The 25,770-nt window shown below is 53.0% G+C and overlaps 2 protein-coding genes across 6 annotated transcripts; one reads left to right on the top strand and one right to left on the bottom strand.

Moving 5' to 3' along the window:
- The first annotated feature begins 12,825 nt into the window (after positions 1 to 12,825).
- On the top strand, positions 12,826 to 19,099 carry SMTNL1 (smoothelin like 1). Of its 4 annotated transcripts, none has more exons than XM_090032123.1 (8): positions 12,827 to 12,887; positions 13,797 to 14,470; positions 14,948 to 15,104; positions 15,340 to 15,370; positions 16,004 to 16,171; positions 16,580 to 16,682; positions 17,250 to 17,401; positions 18,103 to 19,099. In XM_090032123.1, the coding sequence occupies exons 2-8, from the start codon at positions 13,799 to 13,801 to the stop codon at positions 18,245 to 18,247; spliced, it is 1,428 nt and encodes a 475-aa protein (XP_089888249.1). In that variant the 5' UTR covers positions 12,827 to 12,887; positions 13,797 to 13,798; the 3' UTR covers positions 18,248 to 19,099. The 4 variants fall into 4 exon arrangements, with proteins under 4 accessions (XP_089888251.1, XP_089888250.1, XP_089888249.1 ...); XM_090032122.1 differs by having other exon boundaries at positions 15,337 to 15,370; XM_090032125.1 differs by lacking the exon at positions 17,250 to 17,401 and having other exon boundaries at positions 12,826 to 12,887; positions 15,337 to 15,370.
- A 610-nt stretch (positions 19,100 to 19,709) lies between these two features.
- On the bottom strand, positions 19,710 to 22,678 carry UBE2L6 (ubiquitin conjugating enzyme E2 L6). 2 transcript variants are annotated; one of them, XM_090032127.1, is made up of 4 exons: positions 22,537 to 22,678; positions 21,383 to 21,478; positions 21,039 to 21,225; positions 19,710 to 20,653 (listed from the first exon to the last, which is right to left on the bottom strand). In XM_090032127.1, exons 2-4 carry the CDS (start codon positions 21,464 to 21,466, stop codon positions 20,499 to 20,501), a joined length of 426 nt encoding a protein of 141 aa, XP_089888253.1. In that variant the 5' UTR covers positions 21,467 to 21,478; positions 22,537 to 22,678; the 3' UTR covers positions 19,710 to 20,498. The 2 variants fall into 2 exon arrangements, with proteins under 2 accessions (XP_089888253.1, XP_089888252.1); XM_090032126.1 differs by lacking the exon at positions 22,537 to 22,678 and adding an exon at positions 22,290 to 22,497.
- Between the last annotated feature and the right edge of the window lie 3,092 nt (positions 22,679 to 25,770).

Here is a 25,770-nt window from a genome sequence, read left to right as displayed (position 1 = left end):
CAGCAAGAAGGCACAGCAGCCCTCCTGCTCTCCAGGGACCTAGCGGACCTCCTACGGCTAAAAAGGATAGCCTACAAAGGATGGAGGACGGGATTCACCTCCAAGGAAGATTATTCTGCGCTGGTCCGGTCCTGCAGGGAGCAAACCAGGAAAGCCAAGGCTGCAACTGAACTCCAACTAGCTTCAAGCATCAAGGACAACAAAAAGTCCTTTTTCAGATATGTGGGGAGCCGGAGGAAAAGCAAGGGCAACGTTGGACCCCTGCTAAACCAGATGGGGCAACTGACAACTGATGCCCAGGAAAAAGCCAACGAATTAAATGGGTACTTTGCATCAGTCTTTCATCAGTCCCATGGGACGCCCATGCCTGCTATGGGACAGGGAGATCCGGGTGATGGGGATCCCCTACCCTCCATAAATGCTGACCTCATGAAGGAACATCTTGAGAAGCTGGACATCTTCAAGTCAGCCAGCCCTGACAATCTGCACCCCAGGGTACTCAAGGAGCTGGCGAGCGTCATAGCCCAGCCCCTGGCACGGATCTTTGAAAACTCCTGGTGCTCTGGTGTAGTGCCCAAAGACTGGAAGAAGGCCAATGTGGTGCCAATCTTCAAGAAAGGGAGGAGAGTGGATCCGGTTAACTACAGGCCCATTAGCCTGACTTCTATCCTGGGGAAGATCTTAGAAAAGTTTATTAAGGAGGCCATCCTTGATGGACTGGCCCAGGCTAACATCCTAAGGGATAGCCAGCACGGGTTTGTTGCGGGTAGGTCTTGTTTGACCAATCTCATTTCCTTCTATGACCAGGTGACCTATCACCTGGACGAGGGAGAAGAGATTGATGTCATATACCTTGACTTCAAAAAAGCTTTTGATCTGGTATCCCATGATCACCTCTTGGCCAAACTGGCCAGTTGTGGCCTTGGCTCCACCACGATCCGCTGGCTGGGAAATTGGCTCTGTGGTCGGACCCAGAGGGTTGTAATTGATGGCAGTCACTCATCGTGGTGCCCTATGACCAGTGGGGTCCCTCAAGGCTCTGTTCTTGGACCCATACTGTTCAACATCTTCATTAATGATGTGGACATTGGAGTCAGGAGCGGACTGGCCAAGTTCGCCGATGACACCAAACTTTGGAGCAAAGCATCCATGCCAGAAGATAGGCGGGTGATCCAGGCTGACCTGGACAAGCTCAGCAAATGGGCAGATGAGAACCTCATGGTGTTTAACACCGAAAAATGCAAGGTTCTCCACCTTGGGAGGAAAAACCTGCAGCATCCTTATAGGCTCGGCAGTGCTACATTGGATAGCACTACAGAAGAAAGAGACTTGGGGGTCATCATTGACCACAAGATGAACATGAGCCTCCAATGCGATGCTACGGCTAGTAAAGCGACCAAAACGCTGGCTTGCATCCATAGATGCTTCTCGAGCAAATCCCGGGACGTCATTCTCCCATTGTACTTGGCCTTGGTGAGGCCGCAGCTGGAGTACTGCATCCAGTTTTGGGCTCCATGATTCAAAAAGGATGTGGAGAAGCTTGAGAGAGTCCAGAGGAGAGCTACACGCATGATCAGAGGTCAGGAAAACAGATCTTACAATGATAGGCTGAGAGACATGGGACTCTTTAGCCTGGAAAAGCGTAGGCTCAGGGGTGATCTGATGGCCACCTATAAGTTTATCGGGGTGACCACCAGGATCTGGGGGAACATTTGTTCACCAGAGCGCCCCAAGGGATGACGAGGTTGAACGGTCACAAACTCCTGCAAGACTGTTTCAGGCTGGACAGAAGGAAGAATTTCTTTACTGTCCAAGCCCCCAAGGTCTGGAACAGTCTGCCAGCGGAGGTGGTTCGAGCACCTACATTGAACACCTTCAAGAGTAAATTGGATGCTTATCTTGCTGGGATCCTATGACCCCAGCTGACTTCCTGCCCTTTGGGCAGGGGGCTGGACTTGATGATCTCCCAAGGTCCCTTCCAGCCCTGATGATGTCTATGAAACACTGTTTGTTGTGTGGCATAATGAAATGCCCAGGCTGTCCAGAAAGGAAAGGTAGGGTTACAATATTTCCAGTTTCAAAAAAGAGGACATCTGTATATGATTGTGGAGAGGGGGGGACACTTTCTAACTGTTACAGTAAATAGCAAGTGTTATTGCCACAGAAATTAAATGTAAAACAAAACTAAAAGCCACAGCACCCCCCCACCCCCACCCTGCCCTGCCAGTGCCCCTTGCTCCCAACCCATAGTCCCCCATCCCCTGGCTATGCTGGTACCCCTCACTCCCAACCCTTATCCCCATGTCCCTGCTGCTGCCTCTCACTCCTGACCTGCAGACCCCTGGCCCTGCCAGTGCCCCTCACTTCCAACCTACAGTACCCTGACCCTTGGGCCATGCTGGTGCCCCTTCCTCCCACAGCTCCCGCCCCCATGCCCCATCATTCCCAAGCCACAGCCTCTCCAGCTCTGCCAGCGCCCCTCCTGACACACAGTCCCCTGTTCCCACCAGCCCTGCTGGAGGGGGGCCCAGCTGCCCCTGTCCCAACCACGCCAGAATGCAGCAGCGACTCTGATTTATGCAGGCAGCTGCAGAGCAAGTCTGCCCCTGGTGGAGGGAAAAGGAGGGGAGGAGATCTGTAGCACGCCATTTAACAGCTCCCTGGACCTGTCTTGTGTGAATGTGGATAGTCCCTTTCTGGGTATGGTAGTAGTATTTCAAATTGCTTAGCTCTGATGGGACTTGAATCCACAACTTCTGAATGCCTGGTAATTGCTAGAAAGCTAATGCACCAGCCAGGGCACCACAGGGTTACTTGTGCCTTAAAATACTGCAGCTTCCCAATCCAAGTGACTACATGAACTCAGCAAACCATCACAGTCACAACAGTTAAACTGCATGTGATTCATTTTCAGTTTAAGGAAGGTAGGAACTGTTTTCAGAATCATTTCTCTATCTGGCTAGTTAACACAGGTAGTACATTTTCTGTGCAAGGGAATGAGAGAGCCAGTACCCTGAGTGTGAGGCTCTTGCACAGGAAAAACACAGGCTGTCTTGTACTGATGTTGCTCTTCAGCCAGTGCAAGGTTGAAGAGTTGTGTTCATAGCAGCCCTAGTTTTTGGTTCAAGTTGGTGGCCTTCCCCCTTCACAGCCTGGTCCGTGATCTGGGCTGCAGTGAAACTGATATTTTCAGAAGGTCAAGGAAAGGGTGATGGGCATCTAGCTGCTTGGGTCATCAAAATCACCAATTTTATGGAAGAGTACAGTAACGGTCTTCAAACTCCCAGCACCCGTTGAAAAGCACTGCCAATACAAAACAGCCTGGGTCAACCACAGAGACATGGCCAAAAATAGATTGGACTGTAAGTGGCATCAAGTAAGTTAAGTGCAGCAAACCTGCTAGTATCATGCCTGCCTGCTTCTCTTTTTAGTGTTAGGACAGCAAATCCAGGACCCTGTATTTCAAACAGAGGTATGCAGCAGAGCCTCTCTTTCTGTTGCTGACCCGCTGTATGCACCCCACCAAGTCACTAAGAACACTAAGGCATTTATACACCCTGAGAAGCATGGAGTTCTTCATCTCCTTCCCCAAAGTCTTCTCTGTGTGGCTTTCACACTACTCTTCCTGGATTGCGCAATGCCAAGGTTTCCACAAAGCCTTGTTGACCACTGTGCTTTGTCTCTTCACATTGAGATGGTGACCTGGGGTAGTGTGAGTATGGGGGCTATAGGTTCTCCTTCACTGCTCTCTCCATGGTTACTTATCCCTGGAATCAGGCCCTGGGTCGCTAGGTGTGAACCTCTCCCTGAGAGCACCTCCATTAGACTGTTCCTGTGGTTGCCACAAGGCAGGGAGTTTGTCTTCTACTGTCCCCCATCCTTCTGGCAAGACTGTGGCAAGGAGCCATTTTTGCATGGGGCTTTTTTGGGAGTCTCCCTGATGGAGACAAATCACAGATTAATGAGCTGTTGACATCAAATACTATTTTTTTCCAGCTTTGCAAACTCCTGCTCTGCACATTGCAGTCCTAGTGAGATGTGGCAGACTTATGGGGTCCTACCTCACAACTCTCTGATCCCTGCTCCCTGTGCAAAATACCACTGCAAGATGGGATTCTTAAATGGGCGTGTGAATGGTTACTTCAGCACTCCACCTCCTCCTTACCTAGAAGGTACATCTCCTTCCCCAGGTCCTTGGCCATCTCCATATAAGCATATGCTGGAGCTATCCAGGCTGTACAGCCGTTCTGGGGATGCTGAATTAAACCTATGGGCAGCAACAGTGGGCTAACCGTTAGAAAAGGTCTGACCTATTCCTACAGTGTTTTATACCAACACCAGATGAGTCCCCCATTGGGCACAACGTTGGCAGAGGAGCATGGGTCAAGCTGAACAGACTGAGAGGTGGATATATATGCTTCAGAACAACACTTCACAAGATGCACATTTTGGACAGCCCCTGTGCGAATGCAGAGTCCAATAAACATCACAGCATTTAACTGAAAGCTGCAATCTCTACAAATGCCCAGAAGGGGTGGGTAGAAGCCGTACATTGAGTGATAATGCCAGACAGTGGCTCACAGATTTGCAAGTTGATATCTGACGCTATATGAAGAAGCTTTTTGTTTGCTGTCATGGTCTCAGTGTTTTGTTGGAAATCAGTCTCCTACAAACAGGATGAATTGTTTTTCCCTTGCCTCCCCCCGGGGAGATCAATATATAAGAACGTAAATGCCATACAGGGTCAGACACATGGTTCACCTAGCCCAGTGTCCTGTCTCTAACAGTGGCAGGGGTTCTCAATCCCTGGGCCATGGCTTGGTGGCAGGCCACAGTGGGTTGGCTGCTGGTCTGCAGCCTGGTTGGATGCCAGACCGGAAGTGGCAAACCGCAGCCCCAGAGCCAGGTGGAGAGGCCACGGCTCCTTTCACAGGGCCCTCAGCAGCACAGGGTTTGGCCTGGGGAGGGGATCCTTACCTGTCTGCTAGCCGGAAATTCTAGCCACAGTTGGCAGTGATTGCTGGGCCATGGTCTGCTGGGCTGTGGCCACTTCCGGGCCATGGTTTGCCAGGTTGTGGCATAAAAACTTTGGGAACCCCTGGTTTAGAGGAAGAACACTGAACCAATGAGGTCCATCCCAACCTTGCGATTCAATATAGCAAAATATTGTCAAATGATGAAAATGTCAGAACAAATTCTGGAATGCAGAATTACATTTACACGTATAGTTCCCAGTATAGAAATCTGGTGACTTCCTTTTACAGTAGAATATAAGAACTGGGTCATACCATAGGTTCATCTTGCTTAGTATCCTGTGTCACAGTAAACGCTTCAAAGCTTTGTTTTATTCCAATATAGGCCCACAACACTTTTCTCTAAACAACTATAGAAACAAAATTCCAACACTGTAGTAATACACAGGTTTTGAATGAGGTTGAAGTTATTATCCCTTACCAACAGAAATAATGTACAATAATTCTTATAATTTATAATCTGTATTATTGATATAATGTTTATATATGTAAACATAGCATTCCATAATACTCAAAGAATCTGGCTAGAGACTGGTTTACTGGCTGGTGAATTCTTGTCTCGATATTTTTCAAGCCCAGTCTGCAAATGGGTTTGTTGCAAAAACACAATACTAGGCCTGTCGTGTCCTTGCTTCCAACACTCCTCTCCTTTTAATGGAGCCATTTAGCCCTTTCACATTTCTTTTTTATTGGCTCACACATTCCTCCACAGTTCATCCATTTGTATCATTTCTATACTTTGTTTTCTAAATAAAATTCCACTTTCTCAGCTGAAGTCTTGCCAACATGCTTGTAAGCTGTTTAGTAACACCAACAATAATAATACCCTCGTTATTCACATACCACACTCACCTTTTCTTCAAAATTAGCAGTTGAAAACTGGGCTGAGTGTCTTAAAGAGGAAACTGATTCTGAATGGTTTAGTTAAAAGGACAAATCCTTTTTTTTCCCCTTTCATTCTGACTTGCCAAGACAAGGTACATGTCTTATTTGTGGGTGTGTGGAATATGAATAAAGATGGCACATATATTAGCTAGAACTGCCTTCATCTCTTTAGAATATAAGCAAATAAGAAATAACATGTAACTGGTTATATTTGCTCTACTTAATATGCCTGTAGTACTATTTTGGTGTCTGTGTATCATTTTATACATTTCAGCCCTAAAAATAGCCTTATTTACTATACAACATTTTGCAATATATTTTTCAGGAGCATTTTTCATTTTTCCTCCAAAGCAAAAGCGCTGAGCTTGTATCAGGTCTAATCTCACACATGACGGCATGAGCAAGTGCTTATCTCATTGGCTTGGGTTTGCCATTCTCACATTTCCTGAACTCCCCAGTTATATTTTACCAACATAATGTGGGCTAAACAGAAAAACAGGATGGGGGAAAACTTCTCAGGATTCTCTCTCTAGGGTATGAGGAGACCTGGCTGGGCTTTTGTGCAGGTAGAGAGGGATAGGACAGCATGGTCTGATGTTGTCCAGGACCAAGACCAGTATAAGGGCACTGCCCTACCTGTGTCTGAATTGCCACTAGGGTTAGTGCTGGTGACAGGGCATGGGATGCTCACTTGGCCCAGTGAATGTGCTGTGCCTGCTCTTGGGCCTTGTACTTTGGAGCTCTCCAAGATAGGGTGGGACAGGGCAGCCATAACAGCCATAACAGGAAGACACTCTATCATCTGGGTGCCCCTGCCTAGGAGAGATCCATGCCATCATTGCCTTTACTGGGTTGGTGCAGTACTCAGTGGTTGGGACTGGCTGGGGGCAAGGCCGGTTCTGACCTCATGGTGTTGTCTCCTGTCCCATATTTCCTGTCCTCTCAGCCAGGGTTCTCTGAGCAACAAAACTCTGGGGTACCAGCATGGTGTTGCCAATACAGCTTTGTCACCACTGAGGTAACACTCAAGGTGGGAGATCCAGGAGGAAAGATCTGCCCTCTCCACTTGGGCTTTGTGTTGGTTTGTTGAAGGAGTCTCAGGATTTAGGGAGGTGGCATGGGATGGGATGGGGGAGGACTCCCTTGTCTGAGGACCCCCTCATAGGGCAGCAGGACTTTAGGTCCCATGACTCAACAGTGTCCATGTGATGTGACTGGCACAAGATGCTTTTGGGCTGTCTGAATCTTGTTTCCCCCATGTCCCTCCCCCCCACCCCATCAGCCCTTCCTAGTCTAGTCCTTCATTACCTCCTCTACCTCTTCCCAGCTTTTCCCAGGCCCTTATAACCCATCCAAGCTTCTCCAGGTGGGATCAGTGCTGGCAGAGGTGTGTGGAGCCAGAACCCCAGGGGAAAGCACAGTTTGACTGAAGTTAAGGGTGTTTATACTGTGTGACTTGTGACTATCAGATTATAATCAGGGTTGCTAACAATCCATACATTTACCAACAGTCTGTAAAAAACAGGTTAAAAATGCCTATTCATAAAGTCCATAAAAATGGGCTGTCCATAAACTAAGCAACCTGGAGCTTGATTGAAGAGCCCTCATTGTAAAGAAGGTGGAATCAGGTTTGATGGGCAGACAGAGCAAAGCAGCACCACCTATTGTCTGGGTGGGAGTGCAGCACCCTGCAGGGAGCATCCTCTCAGCTTTATAGCCCACGGGAGTCTCTGTAGCTCCCTCCCCATCAACCATGTACTGCTGCACTCTTATGGAACTCCCTGGTCTCTGTGGTTACCTGTACTGGTTATGTTTCTTTCTCAAGGAACAGGACCTGTTTGGTTGCGTCTTGTGGGAGGGACTACAGGCAATTTATCTCAGCAGCTTGTTCTGTTTCTCTTGTTTTGCCCGTCTCCAGGGATTGTATCTTTTCTCCACGCTGAGTATTTTCAGACTCTACCACTTGCAGCTGAGCCTTCAAATGTGTTGCACTCCTCTGTCTTATGTCCCAGCTCCATCTCCAAGGAAGGTGGCTTACTCAGGAACTTTTTGCTCTTTAGCTGTTGCTCAGTAGTCTTCTTCATTTCTGTCATCATTACTCTGTCCATTTCTGCTGGTGTGGATTGGGCTGCAATTACCACTTGTTGTAATGCCTGTGCTGCTTCCTGTAGCTGGGAATATTTCTGTCGCTATTCCTCAATCTCATTACACAGTTCCTCCACCAAATTGTCCTGACATGCCAGCCATCTCTGTAAGGCCTCTATGGTGTAACCTACATTTTTTACCTATTGGTCAAGAACAGGCCTGTCATCTGTCAGGGTTGCCTGGGCCTCTACCTGTCTTGGTGTTAGTGCCGCCATTTCCTTCTCCAGCAACTGCAGCTTCTTCTCATGCTTCTTGCTCTTTTCTACCTCTATCACAATGAGCCACTTGAGTGCCCTTGTTCTTTCCACCTGAAATGCCATCAGGTGTTGAATTTCTTTGGACCTATAGTCTTTCTTCCCAATGTTTGCAGACGTTGTTACAGGGCAGCCACCATGGCTTCAGCCTGCTTGGTCTGGACTTTTCTGCATCCAGCTCCCATTGCAGGTGAGCTCCTCTCTCTCCAGCTTCCTCCGATCACACCCTCCAGCTGAGTGTCTTACTTTTCAGTCCTCCACTACTCTCTGTCATACCTTTCTCAGGTCTTCCTTTCTCCATTGTTCTATCCTTTGCTCCTTCCCCACAGGGATAAGAGCTCTCCTATTCTAGGCCTACCTCTATCTTCCCTTCAGTCTCTGGCTGTAGTCCTGTCTGGGCCTTTGGTTTCCCTTGACCCTGGCCCCACCTGTCAGCCAAATGAGCCTCTCAGGTTCTCCTGGCCCCTCCAGCAGTATTCTCAACCCTGGCATTGCTCCTCTATATTTACTCTTGGGGTTTCTATTTTGGCACAAGAGTTCGCTTCCTCCCTCTCAGAGGCACAAATGTTCCCCGTGCACGGCCTTCCCGACCAATGCACAACTGTGACGGGGTCATCTCAAGGCCGGTCACAACATTGGTCCACCCACCTGTCTAGGGCAGTCTGCCTACCTGACTTGCTTACCATGCCTTTGTTGTAATTAACAAGTTGTTTCTAGGCAGGAGGCTGTCCCTTTAATGCCTGAATACCAAGGGCATAATACACAGCTCTGACCTACTCTTTACTGTGTCATAGATTCATAGATTGTAAGGCTGGAAGGGACCTTGGAAGATCATCGAGGAAAGATAACTGGGGGTCAAGTGACTCCAGCAAGGTGTCTAGTCTTCTCTTGAAGATTTACAGGGTAGGCGATTGCACTACCTCTGGAGGGAGCTTATTCCATAGTCTAAACACCCTGACTGTGAAAAAGTTTTTCCTAATGCTGAGCCTGAATCAATTTTCCAGGTGTTTGTGGCCATTACTCCCAGTTTTCCCCTCAGCTGCCCTGGGGAATAGTTGCTTAATGTTGAATTTCATCAGGTTCCAATCTGCCCAACTTGCTAGCTTGTCTAGGTCCGCCTGTAACTGTAGCCTATCTTCAAGTGTGACCACTCTTCCCTGTAACTTGGTATTGTGCGCGAACTTGGCCAGTGAGTTCTTCACACCCACATCCAAATCATTAATAAAGATGTTAAAAAGTACTGGACTGAGTACCGACCCTTGCAGGACATTGCTGCCCTCTTCTTGCCAGGATGACACAGATCTGTTCACTATGACTCTCTGGGTCCTATCTTGTAGCCAGTTTCTCACCCTCCTGACTGTCTAGGAGTTAAGCCCACAATCCTCCAATTTTCTCACAAGGACATTGTGGGATACTAGGTCAAAGGGCTAGGCAAGACCTGCCTGGGACTAAGCCATGACTGTCATTCAGAATCTTACCTTCTGCAAGCTTATCGCAGATAGACTCCTTGATGAACTTTTCTAGGATTTTTCCTAGGATGGAAGTTAGGCTGATTGGCCTATAGTTACCTGGGTCCACCCTCCTGCCGTTTTTATGGATGGGCATAACATTGTCCCTCTTCCAGTCCTCAGGGACTTCTTCAAAGTGCCACAAGTTGCAGAAGAGTTTTGCCAGGGGTTCTGCAACTTTGGCCAGCTCCTTCAGCATTCTCGGATGAAGATCATCCAGTCCTGCAGACTTGTATATATCTAATTTTATTAACTGGTCATACACCAATTCTATGGCAATAGTAGGAAGGCAATTATTCCTACTGTGCTCATCCTCTACTCTACCTGGTGTGGTTTTCCCTTTGGTCCAGTGAAAGACCAAGGTGAAATAGTCATTCAGGAGTTCAGCTTTCTCCTCGGTGCCAGTAACCAGCTCTCCTAAGTCATTAAGCAATGGGCCCACACTACCATTTGTTTTCCTCCTGTTTCCTATGTACATAAAGAAGGACTTCTTGTTCTCCTCGTTATACTACTACTGTCACCTCTGTGTGCCCCTCTGACGCTTGTCCCTCTGGGCCCTGTGCCTCCATGCGCCTCTGGTGCCAGGCCCTACACAATAGGGTGCCCTGCCCACTGGGCACTAATGAGGCCTCTACCTTCCCTTATAGTCTCATCCCAAAACCACCAGCCTAAACAATAATACAAGCACAAGCCCCTTGGCTACAACCCAACAATAGCAAAGAAGACTGTGTTTTGCCCCTTTAAGAAGGCAAAACTTCCACCTTAGGATAGTGTGCCTCCTAGCCCTGGGTACCTAGTAGGCTTCTGGAGCCTTAGTCCTTGTAGGTAGTAAAGCAGGCAACCAAACATCTCTTGGTAATTCTCTAAGGCTGGGCTCCTTCCCTTGGCAGTCTCCAGAGAGAATGAACCCTGCTAGCTCCAGCCCTGAGCTTATATGTCCCCAAGGCCCTGCCACCCTCTGGTGGTCATGGTCTGCAGGTGCTAGCCAATTACTCCATTAGGCTGCTGCTTGGGCAACCTGAAGCCCTGGAGCTCTGCTTAGCCTGTAGGGCTTCCTGGCCAGGCTGTTTCAGCCCTTAAAGGAGCAGGCACATCCTAGTGCCCTGCTACACCCTGCACAATACTGCCCACTCTGTCCCCCCATTCCAGGTTTATAACTATTTTCTCTGTGTGATATCTTGAATCTGTCTCTGGGCAGAGCTCAGACAACTTGTGAATTTGCACAGGGATGTTTTGTATGTCTGTTTTTGGCTTCATTGAGCCCTCAGGACCAGGACAATGTATTTTGAGCACTTGTGCCAGGGCTAGATAAATACCAAGGGTCCTCCCTTCCGTGGGCATACTACCTTGCATTTATCCATGCCCCTTAGCTGCCCACCTCTGCAGTATAGGAAAACCTTTCTGCAGTTGTTTGCTACCTACTGTGGAGTTGGCAACCTGGAATCATCTTGAATCTTGGCAAATGTTGTCATCCCCCTATTTATTCCCTATTCAGGCTATTTATGAGTATGGGAAACAGTCCAGGTCTCAACCCAGAGCCCTGAGGAACCCCCTGTAATCTTCCTCCCTTGCACTGTGTGTGTTTGTGTGGACAGTTTTGGTTGTGGTGGGGACTTGGGAACTGGGTGTGTTGAAGGAGTCAGGGGTCTCTGTGTGGAGAAGTGGAGTGTGTATGTATGAGGGACTGTGTGCAGAGGGCAGTGGAGGGTGAGTGTGTGTAGGCACATAGATGAGCCTATGAACTTCACTTCATAAATCTACTGGATACAAAAAATCATGGACTTATAGACACTGGATTTATGACACATCACAACCTTCCTGACATCTGATACACCAGATGACCACTGCCTCAAGAGGACCACTTGCTTTTCTTCACACGTTTCCCTCCCTCCTCACCCCTCATCTGTACCCAAGACCTTGCTGGAGTTATTTGAGCCCAGCAGTCTTTACCACCCAAAGCAGGGGAGCTGGACTCAATCTCATGAGGTCCCTTCCAACCCCTAAACTTCTGTGAATCTGTAAATGTCTTCTATACTTCCACTCATTTGCATTTTCATAGACTTCTTGTTAGACTTTAGCTTCTTTTCTACCTTAAATAACACTTAACAGCAGCAGAGTCTCCCAATGCCTAAAAAGGGGTGCTTGTGCCCACAAGCTTGCAAAGAGCTTTTTCCCAACTATTTAGTTGGTCTAATAAAAGATGTTTACCCAAAGAGGCCTTGCCTGCCTATGTCCTTAGACCAACACGGCTACAACCAACAACCCTGTAGGCACATATAGAATTGTGCATGGGGAAGGGAGATGGGATCTATGTGTGAACAGAGAACAGTGAATGGGGGAGGTCTGTGTGTGGGGGTAGCAGTGGGTCTGCATGCATGGGGAGGTGAGGGGTCTGTCTACAGAGGGCAGTGGAAAGGGAGGCTCTCTAGGTAGTAGAGATGTTTGGGGGAAGGAACTGATGGGGAGTGTTTGTGTTCAGAGTGGCTGAGGAGGTTTTCAAAGAGCTGCAAGGGAGTTGGAGGGCTCCACAGAGTGGTGGTGGAGGGCTGTCAGAGGCAGTGGAGTGGTTATGTGTGGGGGTGTTAGGGTGCTCTGTGTGTGAGGAGAGGACAGTGGGGTGTTGTGAGGAGTCTGGGGGCAGTGGAGGGGTTCTGTCGGCCTCCTGTGTATGTAAGGACATGTGGAGCATGGAGGGGTCGGGGTGGTATGGCTGGCAGTGGAGAGGTCAGTGCAGAGAAGTCATGGTGTGAGAGAACTAGGGCATTCTGTGGGGACTGTGGGGCTTGCAGGGGAGCACTGGGGTCTCAGTACCAGGGGCTGGGGGGCTGGTGAGGGCAGCATGCTGGTGCAGGAGGAGATCTGTGTATGCTCATGCAAGGGCAGCAGAGGAGGGGAGGGGTATGGGGGGCAGCTGAAGGAAAGTGCCATGTGTTTCTCCTGATAAAAATAGGATCCCCTGGCGGGAGGGGGGCAGGGGGGCATGCCAAGGGCAGTGATACAATGAGCTAGGCTGACAGTTGCAGCCCACAGTGAGCCCACAACCCCTAGGAAGCAGCCAGCAGGTAGGTGCAGCCTCAGCCCACCATTTCTTGCCAGCCCAGGGGGTCAGGCACCAGCAGAAACCCAGAGATGTGGGAGGGGTCACAGAGGGTCTGGCACCAGCTTGCCCCCAGCAGACACCAATGGATCAGGCTAGACCCCCCCTCCCCCCTCCACAGACTGCTATCCTGCTGAAGACCCCGTGGCAATTCCTGTACTTACCCCCACAGTACCTGTGCCAGGCCCTGGGGGATACAAGGCTATAAAAGCTCAGGGTTGGGATGGCGGGTGGGCTGTGTGGTGGGAGTGAGGAGCTCTGGCAGAGCTGAGAGGACCCCAAGGCTGTGCTAGAAGGGGGCTGTGGGTCAGGAGTGAGGAGCACCAGCAGAGTCAGGAGTGGGTCATGAGTGCAGGACTATGCTTGGCTGAACACCCAACATGGGGTGAGGGTGCTTGAATGGGGGACCAGGTTGGTGACCACAGCTTTGCCAAGGGGGCCCCACAGCGAGAGGCAGGGGTATATTTAGCTGGTGCTGGCACTCATGCACTCCCCCCTCCCGCAGCACCCATGCTTCTCTCCCCACCCCCACCTGGTGCAGGTTTTAGTGCTTGAGTCACTGGCCTGATCCAGTCATGGGTATTTGGGGTTTGTTTACTAGGAAGCAGGAGGGTCTGGTGCTGCCCCCTGCCTTAAAGGGCCAGATTCTAGCCTGTTGGGAAAGGGTTAATATTCCTCACCTTGCTCCTGCTTCCTGTTTACATCCCCCATCACCACCACCACCACCCTCTCTTCCTAGACTTGGCAATAGTGTGGCCAAGGTAAGTAGAGGCCATGAGGGGCAATTTGCAGATGAGCACAGGGCTCTCGGCAGGCTGGACGGTATTCTTTGCACAGCTTAAATCTGACCCTCCTACCTTTGGCCTCCTTGCAGAGATGGAGCCACAGGAAGCTGCGCCCCTCCCCACACCAGCAACAGAGCAGCCCAGGCCCTTGGAGGCTGATGGCACGGCAGGAGAGACTGTGGAAGGGACAGCAGGGATGCAAGCCAGAGAGGCAGCACTGGGGGACAAAGGGCTGGGGGGAGCAGGGGATCATGGGAGCGAGGCCAAAGGGAGCAGTGGGGCAGTAGTAGAGGATGCTGGGAGTGAGGCCAAGGGGGGCAGTGGAGCAGTAGTTGAGGATGCTGGAAGTGAGGCCAAGGGGGGCAGTGGGGCAGTAGTTGAGGATGCTGGGAGTGAGGCCAAGGGGGGCAGTGGGGCAGTAGTAGAGGATGCTGGGAGTGAGGCCAAGGGGGGCAGTGGGGCAGTAGTTGAGGATGCTGGGAGTGAGGCCAAGGGGGGCAGTGGGGCAGTAGTAGAGGATGCTGGGAGTGAGGCCAAGGGGGGCAGTGGGGCAGTAGTAGAGGATGCTGGGAGTGAGGCCAAGAGGGGCAGTGGGGTGGGAGGACCTGAGGCTGAGGTGAGAGCAGAGGCAGATGTGGGCTCCAAAGCAGTGGAGACAGCAGGAGTAGGAGTGTCTGGGGCTGAACCCCAGGAGGAAGCAGCTGGGACCAAACCAGAAAAGGAGGTGGCTGAAGAGCGTGGGGCTGGAGCCCCAGGCAAAGAGGTGAGTGGTCCTCCTGTGTCAGCTGCCCCCACCTCACCAGGGCCAAGCGTGACCTGGAGGTGCTGCCTGTACCTATGCATCTCCCAACTGGGAGTCATGTGCAGCTCGCATACTGGTGTGTGAGGAACACTGAGCAGGGGGTAGGGGGCAGGGATGCTGCCCCACTTGTGGTGCCAGGGTTTTGGAGTAAATCTCCCTGCCAGGAAAGTCAGGAACCCTCCTCGAAAAGATGTTCCCAAACTTTTTCTTATTGCATACCCCCTTCCAGATTCACCAGCTACAGGTATATGACACAATTTCTCTCATGTTCCCCCCAGAAGTGTCTTGTGTACCCACAGGGGTACACATACCACAGTTTGCGGACCTCTGTCCTAGAGAAACAACTGGGGGTGATGGTGATGGCTGAGCAGACGTAGGAGTCCCGAGCTGTGGGGGTGAGGATGGTCCCATAAAGGCTTTACCCTTCTGCTACCCCAGGAGCGCACTGCCAGCACTTCAGAGGAGCCACTGTCCCCAGACCTGGGGGAAGAGGAGGAGTACTGGCCTGAGTTTGCACCCAGCTCCCCTGATCAGGGGCCAGCAAGCCCCACAGGCAGCACTGTCTTCGCCCAGGACACAGGGGGCTCACAGTCAGGTAAGGACAATGGGGATAGGGGACAGGGGTGAGGGATGGACAAGATATCCAGTGTGCATGGAAGGGAACAATCAGCCTACACAACCCCCCTCCCCTCTCTCCCCCCACACAGGGTCACTTCCAGCACACACCCCCCCCCTCACCTCCCCCCACAAGCCCCAGCTCCGGTTCCCGGTTAATCCCATTGTGGGTGATGTCTTGATCTGTTTTTAACTCTCTAAATTCCTTCTAGAAGATGCTTCCAAGGGCCAAGAGGGCAGTGCCAGGTGAGTGTACCCATCATCCCATGTCAGCTTGGACCTTAGGGCTGGTACATGCCTTGCATATTGAGGGGGGGAGGGGGGGGCTGTGCAGCACATCGCCCCCTAGTGCCAGGCTGCAGTATTGGAGCTGGCATACAGCCTGGGACTACACCTAGTGTCCCCATAAGACACAGGGCCCCTAGTGCCAGGCTGGGGAGTTGAGGCTGTTGCACTGCCTGGGTCGGCCGCTGGGGCATGGGCAGCATCCCAAGTGCCAGGCTGCAGTTTGGGGACAGCAACATGGTGTGCAGCTCAGGATGGTGTCCCTATGCAGCCTTGCTAGTCCTGAGCTGGGAGCTGGCAGACAGCTAGGGTGAGAAGATGGTAACTGCCACACAGTATCCCTTGGCTAGGCTGGGGAACAGTGCAGAGCCAAGGTTCAGGCATGGTCCTTCTAGCAGCACAGTGCCCCTTGGCTGTAGGCTGGTGCTGGTGCACAGCCAGGGCAAGGGGCTGGTATCCATTGCTGCACAGCTGCCCCTAATGCCAGGATAGGGTCAGGCACACAGCTGGAGTGGGGGGCACTGGGTGGTCTCTCCAGCGTGGTGCCCTTGCTCCATGGCCCCCCTCTCTGACATGCCCTCACTTTCTCCCCAGCCCTGGTGAGGCAACGCAGCAGCCCAGGGAGCAGAGCCCCACACCTGAGGGAGCAGCACCTCCCAAGGAGAAACCGAAGCGGCCAGCACTGGATCGGAGGGAACTGACTCGGCCCCGCCTGGGCCCCAGGGCTCAGTCCCGCAAGGCCATTGTGGAGAAGTTTGGGGGGTGCGGCACCTCTTCGTGACCCTTGGACCACTTCCAGCCCCTCCAGGATTATCGGGGGCGGGATATAGGGAATGATTTGCCAGCAGGCCACCCTGCTATAAGGCATTGGGACAAAGTACTTGGGATCCCCCCTTACAGCACCATAACTCCACAGAGGACTTGGGGCGGGGGGTGGAGTCTGGCAGGGGTACCCTCCCAGGTATGGGATAATACAGTACCACTTCCAGCACCTGGGTGGGCTCTTCCATGGCCAGGCCCCTCCTAGTCCCACTTGACCTTGGTGAGACAGAGGTGGAGGGAGGGTCTTCTCTAGGCTGGAGGAGTACAGGAGAAAAGCCTGTCCCTATGCTAGCTCTGAGACCATTTTAGAAGGTCAGGGGGATTTCTTTTCCCATCCCTCCCCTCCAGGGCAGCCAGTGGTCCTGCCCCAAATATCAAGCGGACGGGGGGTACCAATGCCATCAAGAACATGCTGCTGGAGTGGTGTCGCGCAAAGACCCGTGGCTATGAGGTGAGGGGCTGGGGAGGTGAGGATGGTACCTAGCAGGCAGCATGGGGTGAAATGGGCCAGTCTCTTCCACATCCTGGCAGGGGAGCAAGGGGCAACCAAGGGGCTGAGGCAGGAAATGGTGCCCACATCAGCAGGAGCATGACCACTATAATGCCAGCCAGTATGGCACAGCCTGATGACCCCCTGTCCCCACAGCCACTGCCCAGACCTGGCCCAGGTGGTGTGCTGGAGGTATGCAGATGCAGGAGGAAAGTGCCTGAAACCCAACAGACTGGGCCACCAGGCACTGGCACGACACAGCCCCTGGCCGGCTGCTCTGCTGCCCCCTCTCCCCTCTGGCTGTGGATGGATGCCAGGGCAAAATAGTGTCTGCCATGAGCCATGGGTACCAACCGGAGAACAGACCACCAGCTGTCCTGGTCAGGCTTAGGCTCCTCCTGGGCCTGCAGGAGTGATGTCAAGGGGTAGGTGTGGGAGCAGAGTGAGGAGGATAGTACAATGAGTACTCATAGTCTGACCACTTTTCCCTCTCTTCCATTCCCTTCTCCATGCCCATGCCCACCCCAGCATGTGGACATCGTGAACTTCTCCTCCAGCTGGAGCAGCGGCTTGGCCTTCTGTGCCCTGGTGCACAAGTTCTTCCCTGATGCCTTTGACTATGCGGCCCTCACGCCTGAGAACCGCAGGGAAAACTTCACCTTGGCCTTTGCCACCGCTGAGTGAGTGCCCACCTGGAGGTCCTCTATGAGCCACATCTGAGTCAAGAGCTGAGCCCCTCAGAGGCAGGGGCAACAGGGGGCAGAGCCTGGAACTGCCCAGTCCAACCTTCCCCAGTAGGGGGCCTGCCCTGCCTACTAGGGGAAGTTGCAAGGGCAGAGGGCACATGCCATCCCACAATGCTGTGAGGAAGAGCCTGGCAAAGCTCTTGTTGCCAGAAGGCCCTCTTGCTGCAACTGCACTAATTAGCTCATTAGATGATTAGCAGGGTGTTCCTTTTGTGGCTTGGCTGCTCTCCCTATGAGCTGGCAAACTCACAAGAGCCACGAGGCACAGCTGCTTCCTTCCCAGCCAGCCCGAGAGCATGGGCCCAGCCCCGGGGCCAGACCTGCCCATGCCATGGTGAGACCAGGACATCCAGGGGTGACCAGCAAAGCTGATAAAGCACCAGACAGCTCCTGGGAAGTGTCCTCCAGACTGCACTGAGTGGCCTGGCTGAGCCCTCCTTCTCCCAGGCATCCTGCCCATTGCCTCCTGCTCAGAGGGACATGCCCCAAGCCACAGCCCTGGGCCCTGGTGTTCAGGCTCCTGGGAACGGGTCCACAACAGGGGGTGGAGTGAGCCATCCATATTGGCTGGCACCAATAGGCAGAGGAACCAGGTTGGGGTAAAGGATATGAGTGCCTGCCCTTTCTGCCCACAGGAAGCATGCCGACTGTGCCCCGCTGTTGGAGGTGGATGACATGGTGCGCATGAGTGTGCCCGACTCCAAGTGTGTCTACACCTATCTCCAGGAGCTGTACCGTAGCCTGGTGAACAAGGGGCTGGTGAAGACCAAGAAGCGGTGAAGCAGGGCAGGGCCCACACTGAGGAAGGGGAGAGAGCCAGCACCTACAGAGACTGCCCACAGGCATGGGGAGGAGGGTGTTCCCACATTCCCAAGTACAAAGCCTCTGCCCCGTCTGCCAAGGACAACTGCAGCCTGGGGGGGCTACTGGGCTGTGGCTTTGTCTGCTAGGTCTCCTACAGCAGCATCCTCCTGCCCCAGGAGGTGGAGAGGCTCTTCCTGCTAATACAGAGCAGACTGGGTGAGAGGCTCAGGAATAGGGGGATGCTGCTGCCATCCCAGTTCTGCTAGGACCCTGAGCCCCCCCACCAAGTGCTGTTGCTTCTACAACCCTGGTCCAGTGATGGGAGTGTGGGCATCACTATGGGTCCCAGGTGTTTATGAGCCTGGCTTTGCTTTCAGTGTGAGGGTTGGAGTTACTAGATACCAGGACAGTCTGTTACAGAGGTGGGGAAGACCTGCAGATGCCCAACAACCCCAATTTAAGCCTAATGCTGTGCAGACCCCTCTAGACTGGCAGATCATTTGGACTGCCCCTGCCTCTGCCTGCCAAGTCCAGGAAGTAGCCGGTGGCAGGCACAGCAAGTTTCCCATGAGTGCCCCAAAGCAGCTGGGATGGTAGCAGCTGGCAGGGACCATACTAAGCAGTCCTCCTGCCCCTGAAGCTGAACACCCTGTGCCCTACAGATGTCACTCTCCCCTTGGCCAGCTGGATGTGTGCTCCTCCTCAGCACCACATGCATCTCCTCCCCTGGGAGCCCTCTCCAAGCATCTGTTTGCTATGTCTGCAGCAGGTGCATAACCACAGCTAGTGTGTGCATGTCTTCAAGGCATTAAAGCAGGTCTACTCTGAGCTCAAGTAGCTGCTGTGCAGTCCTTGGAGTCAGTTGATCAGGGGCATACGGAAGGCTCTGCCTACACATCCTGCAGCCACATCCCTTCCCTGCAGTCAGATGGGCGTGACCATCCAGGCAGTAAAAGAGCAGAGTGCCTCCTACAGAAAGGCACATCTGTGCTGAAGTTTAAGGACTGCATTAGTGCCCTGTCATCCTGTTGCCTGTTTCCAAGCCAGCCTGTTGAAGATCCTGGGCCTCCTCCCTACCAGTATGTAGGGCTGCGGAAGGAGGGTGGGAGGGGAAGTGAGAAGGGCTGGTGCTGCCCCCTGCCGGCACAGCCTCAGTTCTGTTTGGTACAGAAGAAAAGGAGCACCTCCAAAAGCCAGCCTCAAAAGCAAGAGGCTGTACCTGCCCACTGGTATCAAAGTCCTTCACCCCTGCACTACCAGCCTGAAGCCACGACTGAGGACAGAGGCTGGCATAGGGGTTGGGAATAGTCCAACCCTGGGAGCTTGTGCTTTGACATCATCTCCAATGCAGCAGGTGGGACTCCCAACACCCTCTGCTTTGAACCCACCCCAGACCCCCGCCAAGAGAGAAGCCACATTGGCGTGACACACGTGGAACTCAGAGATCATGGTCTGCTTTTATTGGCAAAAATAAACAGCTACTTAACGTGTGCTCACAATGAGGAAAACCCACCCCATACAGGAAAAGGAGAGTTTAAAAAAAGATGGAGGTCTTCCACCAAACTCCCTAGCTCAGCACTGCTCTCCTTGTCAGAGTGGGCACAGCTGGCCTGACCTCAGTCTCTTCATACCACCTTCCTCAGTGCCTAGTCCCCAGGTCTCCCCAAGGTCACTTCCTGCTGTGGGTCCCTCCAGGTTCTCCTTGCTTCCTGTCTTGTCAGGTCTCAATTATTAGGCCAGTCTGAGCCATGAAAGCTGCCTGCTCCACCACCCCCAGATTTCTGCAGCTCAGATCTTAAAGTGCCAAGCAGACAGACAGACAAACACAAAGCCCCACACATATAAACCCTAAACAATCAACATGGAAAAGAGGATTCGTGGCTTAAAGTTCTGGTGCCAGAAGGGAGACCCCAGTGTCCCCATCAGAGCTGGGGAAGAAGAGAGGAGTCCTCAGCAAAGAGGGGACAGACAGTCAACTGGTGCAGGGAGAGGGGCACCATGGGGTAGGGCCCCGGCTCCTCTCCAGGCATAGGGTCTGCAGTGAAGTCGAGGCATCGGCAGCCCTTCCCTCCAGTCAAGGGCAAGGGACATGCTGCAAAGCTCCAGAGAGTGCATCCTGCCACCTGTCTCAGTGCATATGTGGAGGTATCCTGCCCCTGCCCAAGAGGGAGTAGGCACAGGCAGGAGAGAGCAGAGCAGGATGGCGGGAGGCGGTAGAGAGGGGGTGTCATTCGCCCGGTCTCTTCTCACTGAACTTGCGAGTGTGGTCCTCAGCGTTGCGCATGAAGCGCTTGGGGTCCTGGGTGAACTCATCGGCCAGGTCAGCACGCAGTGGGTGGTCTGGTTCAGGCTTGTTCACCAGAGAGATCAGGGCCTGGATCACTGCCAAAAGCACCAGGGGGGTCAATGTAGTGTGAGGGGGCAGGGGCACTTGCCCCAAACCAGAAGTGCAGTAAACAGGGTTGGTGCCCTAGACAAAACCCGTGGGCAGGGAGACCATGCACCAGGCTGCTGCTGCAAGAACATGCTGTAGGGCTGCTCTTCCTGTCAGGACCTGGACTCCATGGGGGTGAGAGGTGATTCTGGCACCTCTGGTTAGTGCCACACTCACCCACCCCTAGTTATGCTACTGCCCCAAACCACCCCGCCCACCCCTGTTCCCAGGCACTAAACAACAAATGAATGCCTGCAGGCCCTGCACACCCCACTGACCCCTGTCGAGCTCCAGGAAGGCTAGAGTGAGCAGGGGCCAGGGGAGAGCATGTACCTTGGTCTGTCTTGGTGGCAGGCTTCCAGTTCTCAGCGCTGATGATGGGCAGGCAGACCTGGCCCTTCTCATCCACGTTGGGATGGTAGATTTTGGTCTTGAAGGTGATCTTGGGGGGCTTGAAGGGGTACTCAGGGGGGAAGCTGATCTCGATCCGGAACGCACCTTTGTTGTAGGGAGGGCTGTCCTAGATGTGGGTCAGGAGAGCGGGGAGGGGAGTTACAGAGTGCCATCCAGCCCCAAGGGGCCCTTGAGGCATTAGACTCCAAAGGACTCCTCCGCTTTCACACTAGCCAAGACCCCCGAGAGCAATCCTCCCCTTGTTCAGATCCCCCCATGCTCACCGGCACCAGGAGCCCCTTCCACAAGAGCACGTTGGTGTCATCCACCTCAATGTCCTGCAGGCAGCGGGACCCCGATCTCTTCATCTCATCCAGCTCCTGCCACAGCAAACACAGACCAATCAGGGACCATGGCCCACTGCCCCCAGAAGCCACCCACCTGTGCCTGTCCAGCGCTGCCTTAGCCCTCCCACCCCATGCCCACCGTAGCGTGTGCAGCCCTACCATATTCTCCCAATTACAGGGAGGCTGCGGGGGGCCGGGTGGGTCCATCAGGTCTCAACCAGCCCCACCTGTCAAGCCCAGGCCCCTCTTGCACAGGGCTCCTATCTGTGCCTCTACAGACTCACTTCCTGAGCCTGGGGCAGTTTCACCAGGTAGCACCCACAGGCCCCTCGGAGACGTTCAAGGGGCAGTGGGCGCTGGCTGCTGCTCCCCAGCCCTTGTTATCACCCTGCGACCTTTGCTCCCTGCTCTCCCTCTTGTTGTCCCAAGGGCTTTCTTGGGCACCCAGCAGCCTCCCTGGCTGAGGGGGGCGCATTGCTGGCGGCCTAGGCCGGCTGGTAAGGAACAGGCCTGCACCCGAAAGCCCGGGGCAGAGCCGCGAGGGAGGACACGCCGCCCCCGGGAGCCGTGCAGGGGGCCCCGGGGTGCCCTGTGCTGCCCCAGCCGCCCGGCCATGAGGGGAGGCGGTGAGGGGCCGCGCCGGGCCGGGCCAAGCGCCCCCTCCCCCGCCTCGGCCACTGCCGAGCAGCAGCGCGGGGACGCCCAGGCGCGGGAACCGAAAGCGAAAGCGCCCGCCCGGCCCCGCGTCCCCTCAGCCCCGGCCCCGGGCCCGGCCCGGCTCGGGTTTCCGCCCCCCCAAGCGGCCGCCTCGCCGGGCTGCCCGGGCGCGGAGCTCCAGCGGTACCTTCCCGACTCTGCGGCTGGCAGTCATCTTCCCTAGCCGCGGCGGCCCGGCCCGGCCCGGCCCGACCCGACCCGGCGCCCGGAGCGGCCCGTCTGCCGGAGCTGAGCGGAGCGGACCCGCCCCCGGGGCGGCGCTCCCGGCCCCGCTGCCGGCCCCCTCCCGCTGGCACCGGCCGGGCAGGGCACCAGCTCGCGCCCAGCCGCACCGCCGCGGGCCTTGGACTGGGGCAGGAGAGGACAGTGCTCGCCTGTTCCCGGCTGGTCTCGTCAAAGGCGTCGTTTCGGACCCAGGAGGTCTCGTTTCGGGCACGTCTTCTCGGCCGGGAGCAGCGCTTCTCCAGCCGTCCTGCGCCGGGACCCGTTCGTGAACGTCAGCGGGCAGCCGCGGCCCACCGGCCCTGGCCCCCAGCGCGCGGGGTAGGCCCCGCGCCTGCTCCTTTCAAGAAGAATCCATTGTTAGAGGTTGTTGATCCAAGTTTGGTAGCGCAGCCCCTTCGTCTATTCATAGCTCCGAGGTGGGCAATTATTTCAGGCGGAGGGCTGCTGACTGAGTTTTGGAAAGCCGTCAAGGTATGCATGACAGACAGCCAGGGCAGATAAATATGAATTTTCTAAATTTTGTAGGGGCCCCATGGGCTGCATCCAGCCTGCAGGACGCATTTTGCCCACCCCTGTACACTGGTGACATGGAGGGGTTGCATGGGGATGCATGTGCACCCCCTGAGAGCACCAGCCACACTCACCGCTTAAACGATGGGCAGGGGGTCATGCAGGAGCACAGGTGCCCCGCAGCAAGCACTGGCCAATTGCTGCAGCCACCCCCAGAAGCAGCTGCACCGATCAGCCACAGCAGTTGGCCGTCACGGGATCAGCAGCAAGAGGGGACCCCCCCACCCTGGGCAGCAGGATCAGCCATGGGGGGATCCCTCCGGGTTGTCGAGACTGGCCGTAGGGGGGGCCCTGACTAAGGCGGAACCAGTCACCCATGGCCCTGTAGCTCCTTATCCCCTCCGTGATTCCCAGTGGCCTCTCTGCTCCACAAGTGCTGACCAGCCTCTTCTCCTTTTAAATGGTCTTGATGTTGCACTGTTCAAACTGCCCTTTCTCCTGCTGCCTGCTAAATCATGGCCCCTACCACACTTGACACATGTATTACACAATTAACAGGTGAATAGCACAGTAAATTTAGCTTGGCCACACCTGCAAAGTAATCATCACAGAATTAAAATGACAATCCAGCTATAAAAAGAGCCAACCAGCTGTCAAGTTAAGGCTTGAAAGCGTGTAAGACCTGGATAGCGGTTGCTGTCCAGCTTTCATTTGAACACATAGCAGGGCCAGCCACTCCTGGTAATCTCTTTCTCTCCTAGTTCACAGCCCTGCAGACTGTTCTCAGCTCTAGCTCAAAACCTTCACTCGTGTGGTGCTGTTAACTGGGGTGTAGAAATGGCTTGCCGTGAAGTATTGGAAGCACTGTCAAGGAACTCCAGAAAATTAGATTTTGTTTCATCAATCTGAATAAGAGATGTACATTTAATAATAATAACAATAGGATTCATGACACGATCATTTGACTCTTTTTTGCTGTTGCCTAGTTTTGTTTTTTTAGTTCAATATATTATCTAGCAAATGAGCGCGTGTTCCAGTAAAGGTATATTGTTTTAGCTTTGATCTTGAACTCAATAATATAGCACCAGGCCCCTAGCATATTAGTAAACCTTCCAGGTTCTCTTTAACTGGAGGAAAGTGTACACTGTGCTACACGTGATGATGATGTGCCATACCATCTTCACCCCTCTTTCCAGAATCCTAGATCTGCCCAAACGTATTTGAAGATCATGATCACAACTAGATCCATGATCATGATCATTGGATTGCAGCTATTTGTGTACATGAATGTGTATGTGTGTTTCTCTCTCTCTCTCTCACACACACACACACACACACATACACACACACACACACACACAGACAGAGAGAAGAAAGTCAAAAAGCAGGCAGAGAGAGATGGCACAACCCTGACAGAAAGTTAGAGCTTTTGGGCATAGTGCTGGCTGGAAAGAGGCTTTATACCTGTGACTAATGAAATACTAGCTTGGTGCTTGATGCCACTTGTGATCAGGAAAGCAGGACTTCCTGCCCAAGCTTTATAAATAAACACGATTCCATCAAAGACCCTTAGTTGTCATCAGTTTCTTTTCTAAATAGAAGCATCCCACAAGACCCTGATTTTTGGCAAGCTCCTCAGATGGATATTGCACTTGGCTGTAACAGTGGGGGGCTTTAAGATAGTCATCAGATCTTAGCAAGTTTGTTTTGCAGCTTTAATCCAACCCCTAATGGACACCTCTTGCACAAATGAGTAGAGAGGTCCAAGTCTGCAAACTCTGGTCCCTTGGTGTATATTTGATGTGGATTGTGAATGATTATGCCGCACCTGCAGCACACATTTACACAGCACACCACTCACTTAAACTGCTCATGAGCTATTTCAAGCACATTCTCAGCTCATCAGGTCTCCCACAAAGGTCACAGTAGCATCATTTTTTCTTCTCACAAGGCCTGTTCTAGCCACAGATTTTGTACCAATATAACTACTGGTAGAGGATGATGAGGTCATAGCTACATGAATTGTGTTGGCCCAAGACAGAAATAAGCCATGGCCAACTGGAAACAAACTGCTTTCCCTGAAAGAAACCAATTAGTCTGTGAAGAAAATACTTTGGTTTGGATCTGAGGTATGCTATCCTTTGCTAGATCAGATTTATTGTGGTTCAGGTCACTGTGTAATGTGTCCTCAACTTTTCTTTTCTTGGGGCAGCTGGGATTTACCCCACAGGTCCCATTCATGTGTCTATGGCCAAAAAGACTAATACAACCCACAGCGTGGACACAGTTACAGTGGTGGAGTAGAGTTCTATATCAGTATGGCTCTCCTGGTATAAGTACCATTCTATTACTTTAATCCACGAGGGATGGGCTATAACTACAAAGACATTGTCCTTCATTGCATGCCTCTTCTCTAGAAAGCTGTTCAGATTGCCTCATCCAGATGTCTTTCCTGCAAGCTCCAGTCACAATGCCCCAGTGGGCCCAGCAGGCTCCCTCTCCACCAAGGTAAGGTACAAGGGAGGCCGATGACACTGATGCTGATGTAACAAGGTGGGTGAGAAAGGAGACTTGGGCCCATTGTCCCCTTACGGATCGGACCAGGTCCTGGATCAGATTCTGATCCCATTCTGTTTTCCCTTTGCAGTAGTTCCTGTCAACTCCTGACTCCAGGCCCGATTCAAAATCATGCCCCAGTTTATCAGCTTTTAGTCAGGACAGGAGCAGAACAGTTTGGTTTGGTGCCAGGCCTGTACCTCAAGACACTATGTAGAGAATCCAGCTGGCCTGGCTCATTGTCTACAGCTTTTTTGATACCTGTTTTGGCAGCAAGGCCCAGATAACCCTTGCATGACTGAATCAGATTCCCTGAA

Source organism: Crocodylus siamensis, chromosome 2, assembly GCF_052110815.1.
Source record: "Crocodylus siamensis isolate JL-2025a chromosome 2, ASM5211081v1, whole genome shotgun sequence".
NCBI classification, from domain to species: Eukaryota; Metazoa; Chordata; order Crocodylia; family Crocodylidae; genus Crocodylus; species Crocodylus siamensis.
Note: the sequence above shows the minus strand (reverse complement) of the source record. Positions and strands in the feature narration are given on the sequence as shown.

Excerpts from the sequence above, each read along its gene's own strand:
- SMTNL1 (XM_090032122.1), top strand. The coding sequence starts at position 13,799 with ATGGAGCCACAGGAAGCTGCGCCCCTCCCCACACCAGCAACAGAGCAG. Across the intron at positions 15,371-16,003 it reads GGCCAAGAGGGCAGTGCCAG|CCCTGGTGAGGCAACGCAGC; the intron begins GTGAGTGTACCC and ends CTTTCTCCCCAG. Across the intron at positions 16,683-17,249 it reads CAAAGACCCGTGGCTATGAG|CATGTGGACATCGTGAACTT; the intron begins GTGAGGGGCTGG and ends TGCCCACCCCAG.
- UBE2L6 (XM_090032126.1), bottom strand. The coding sequence starts at position 22,316 with ATGACTGCCAGCCGCAGAGTCGGGAAG. Across the intron at positions 21,479-22,289 it reads CCAGCCGCAGAGTCGGGAAG|GAGCTGGATGAGATGAAGAG; the intron begins GTACCGCTGGAG and ends TTGCTGTGGCAG. Across the intron at positions 21,226-21,382 it reads GGAAGGGGCTCCTGGTGCCG|GACAGCCCTCCCTACAACAA; the intron begins GTGAGCATGGGG and ends ACCCACATCTAG.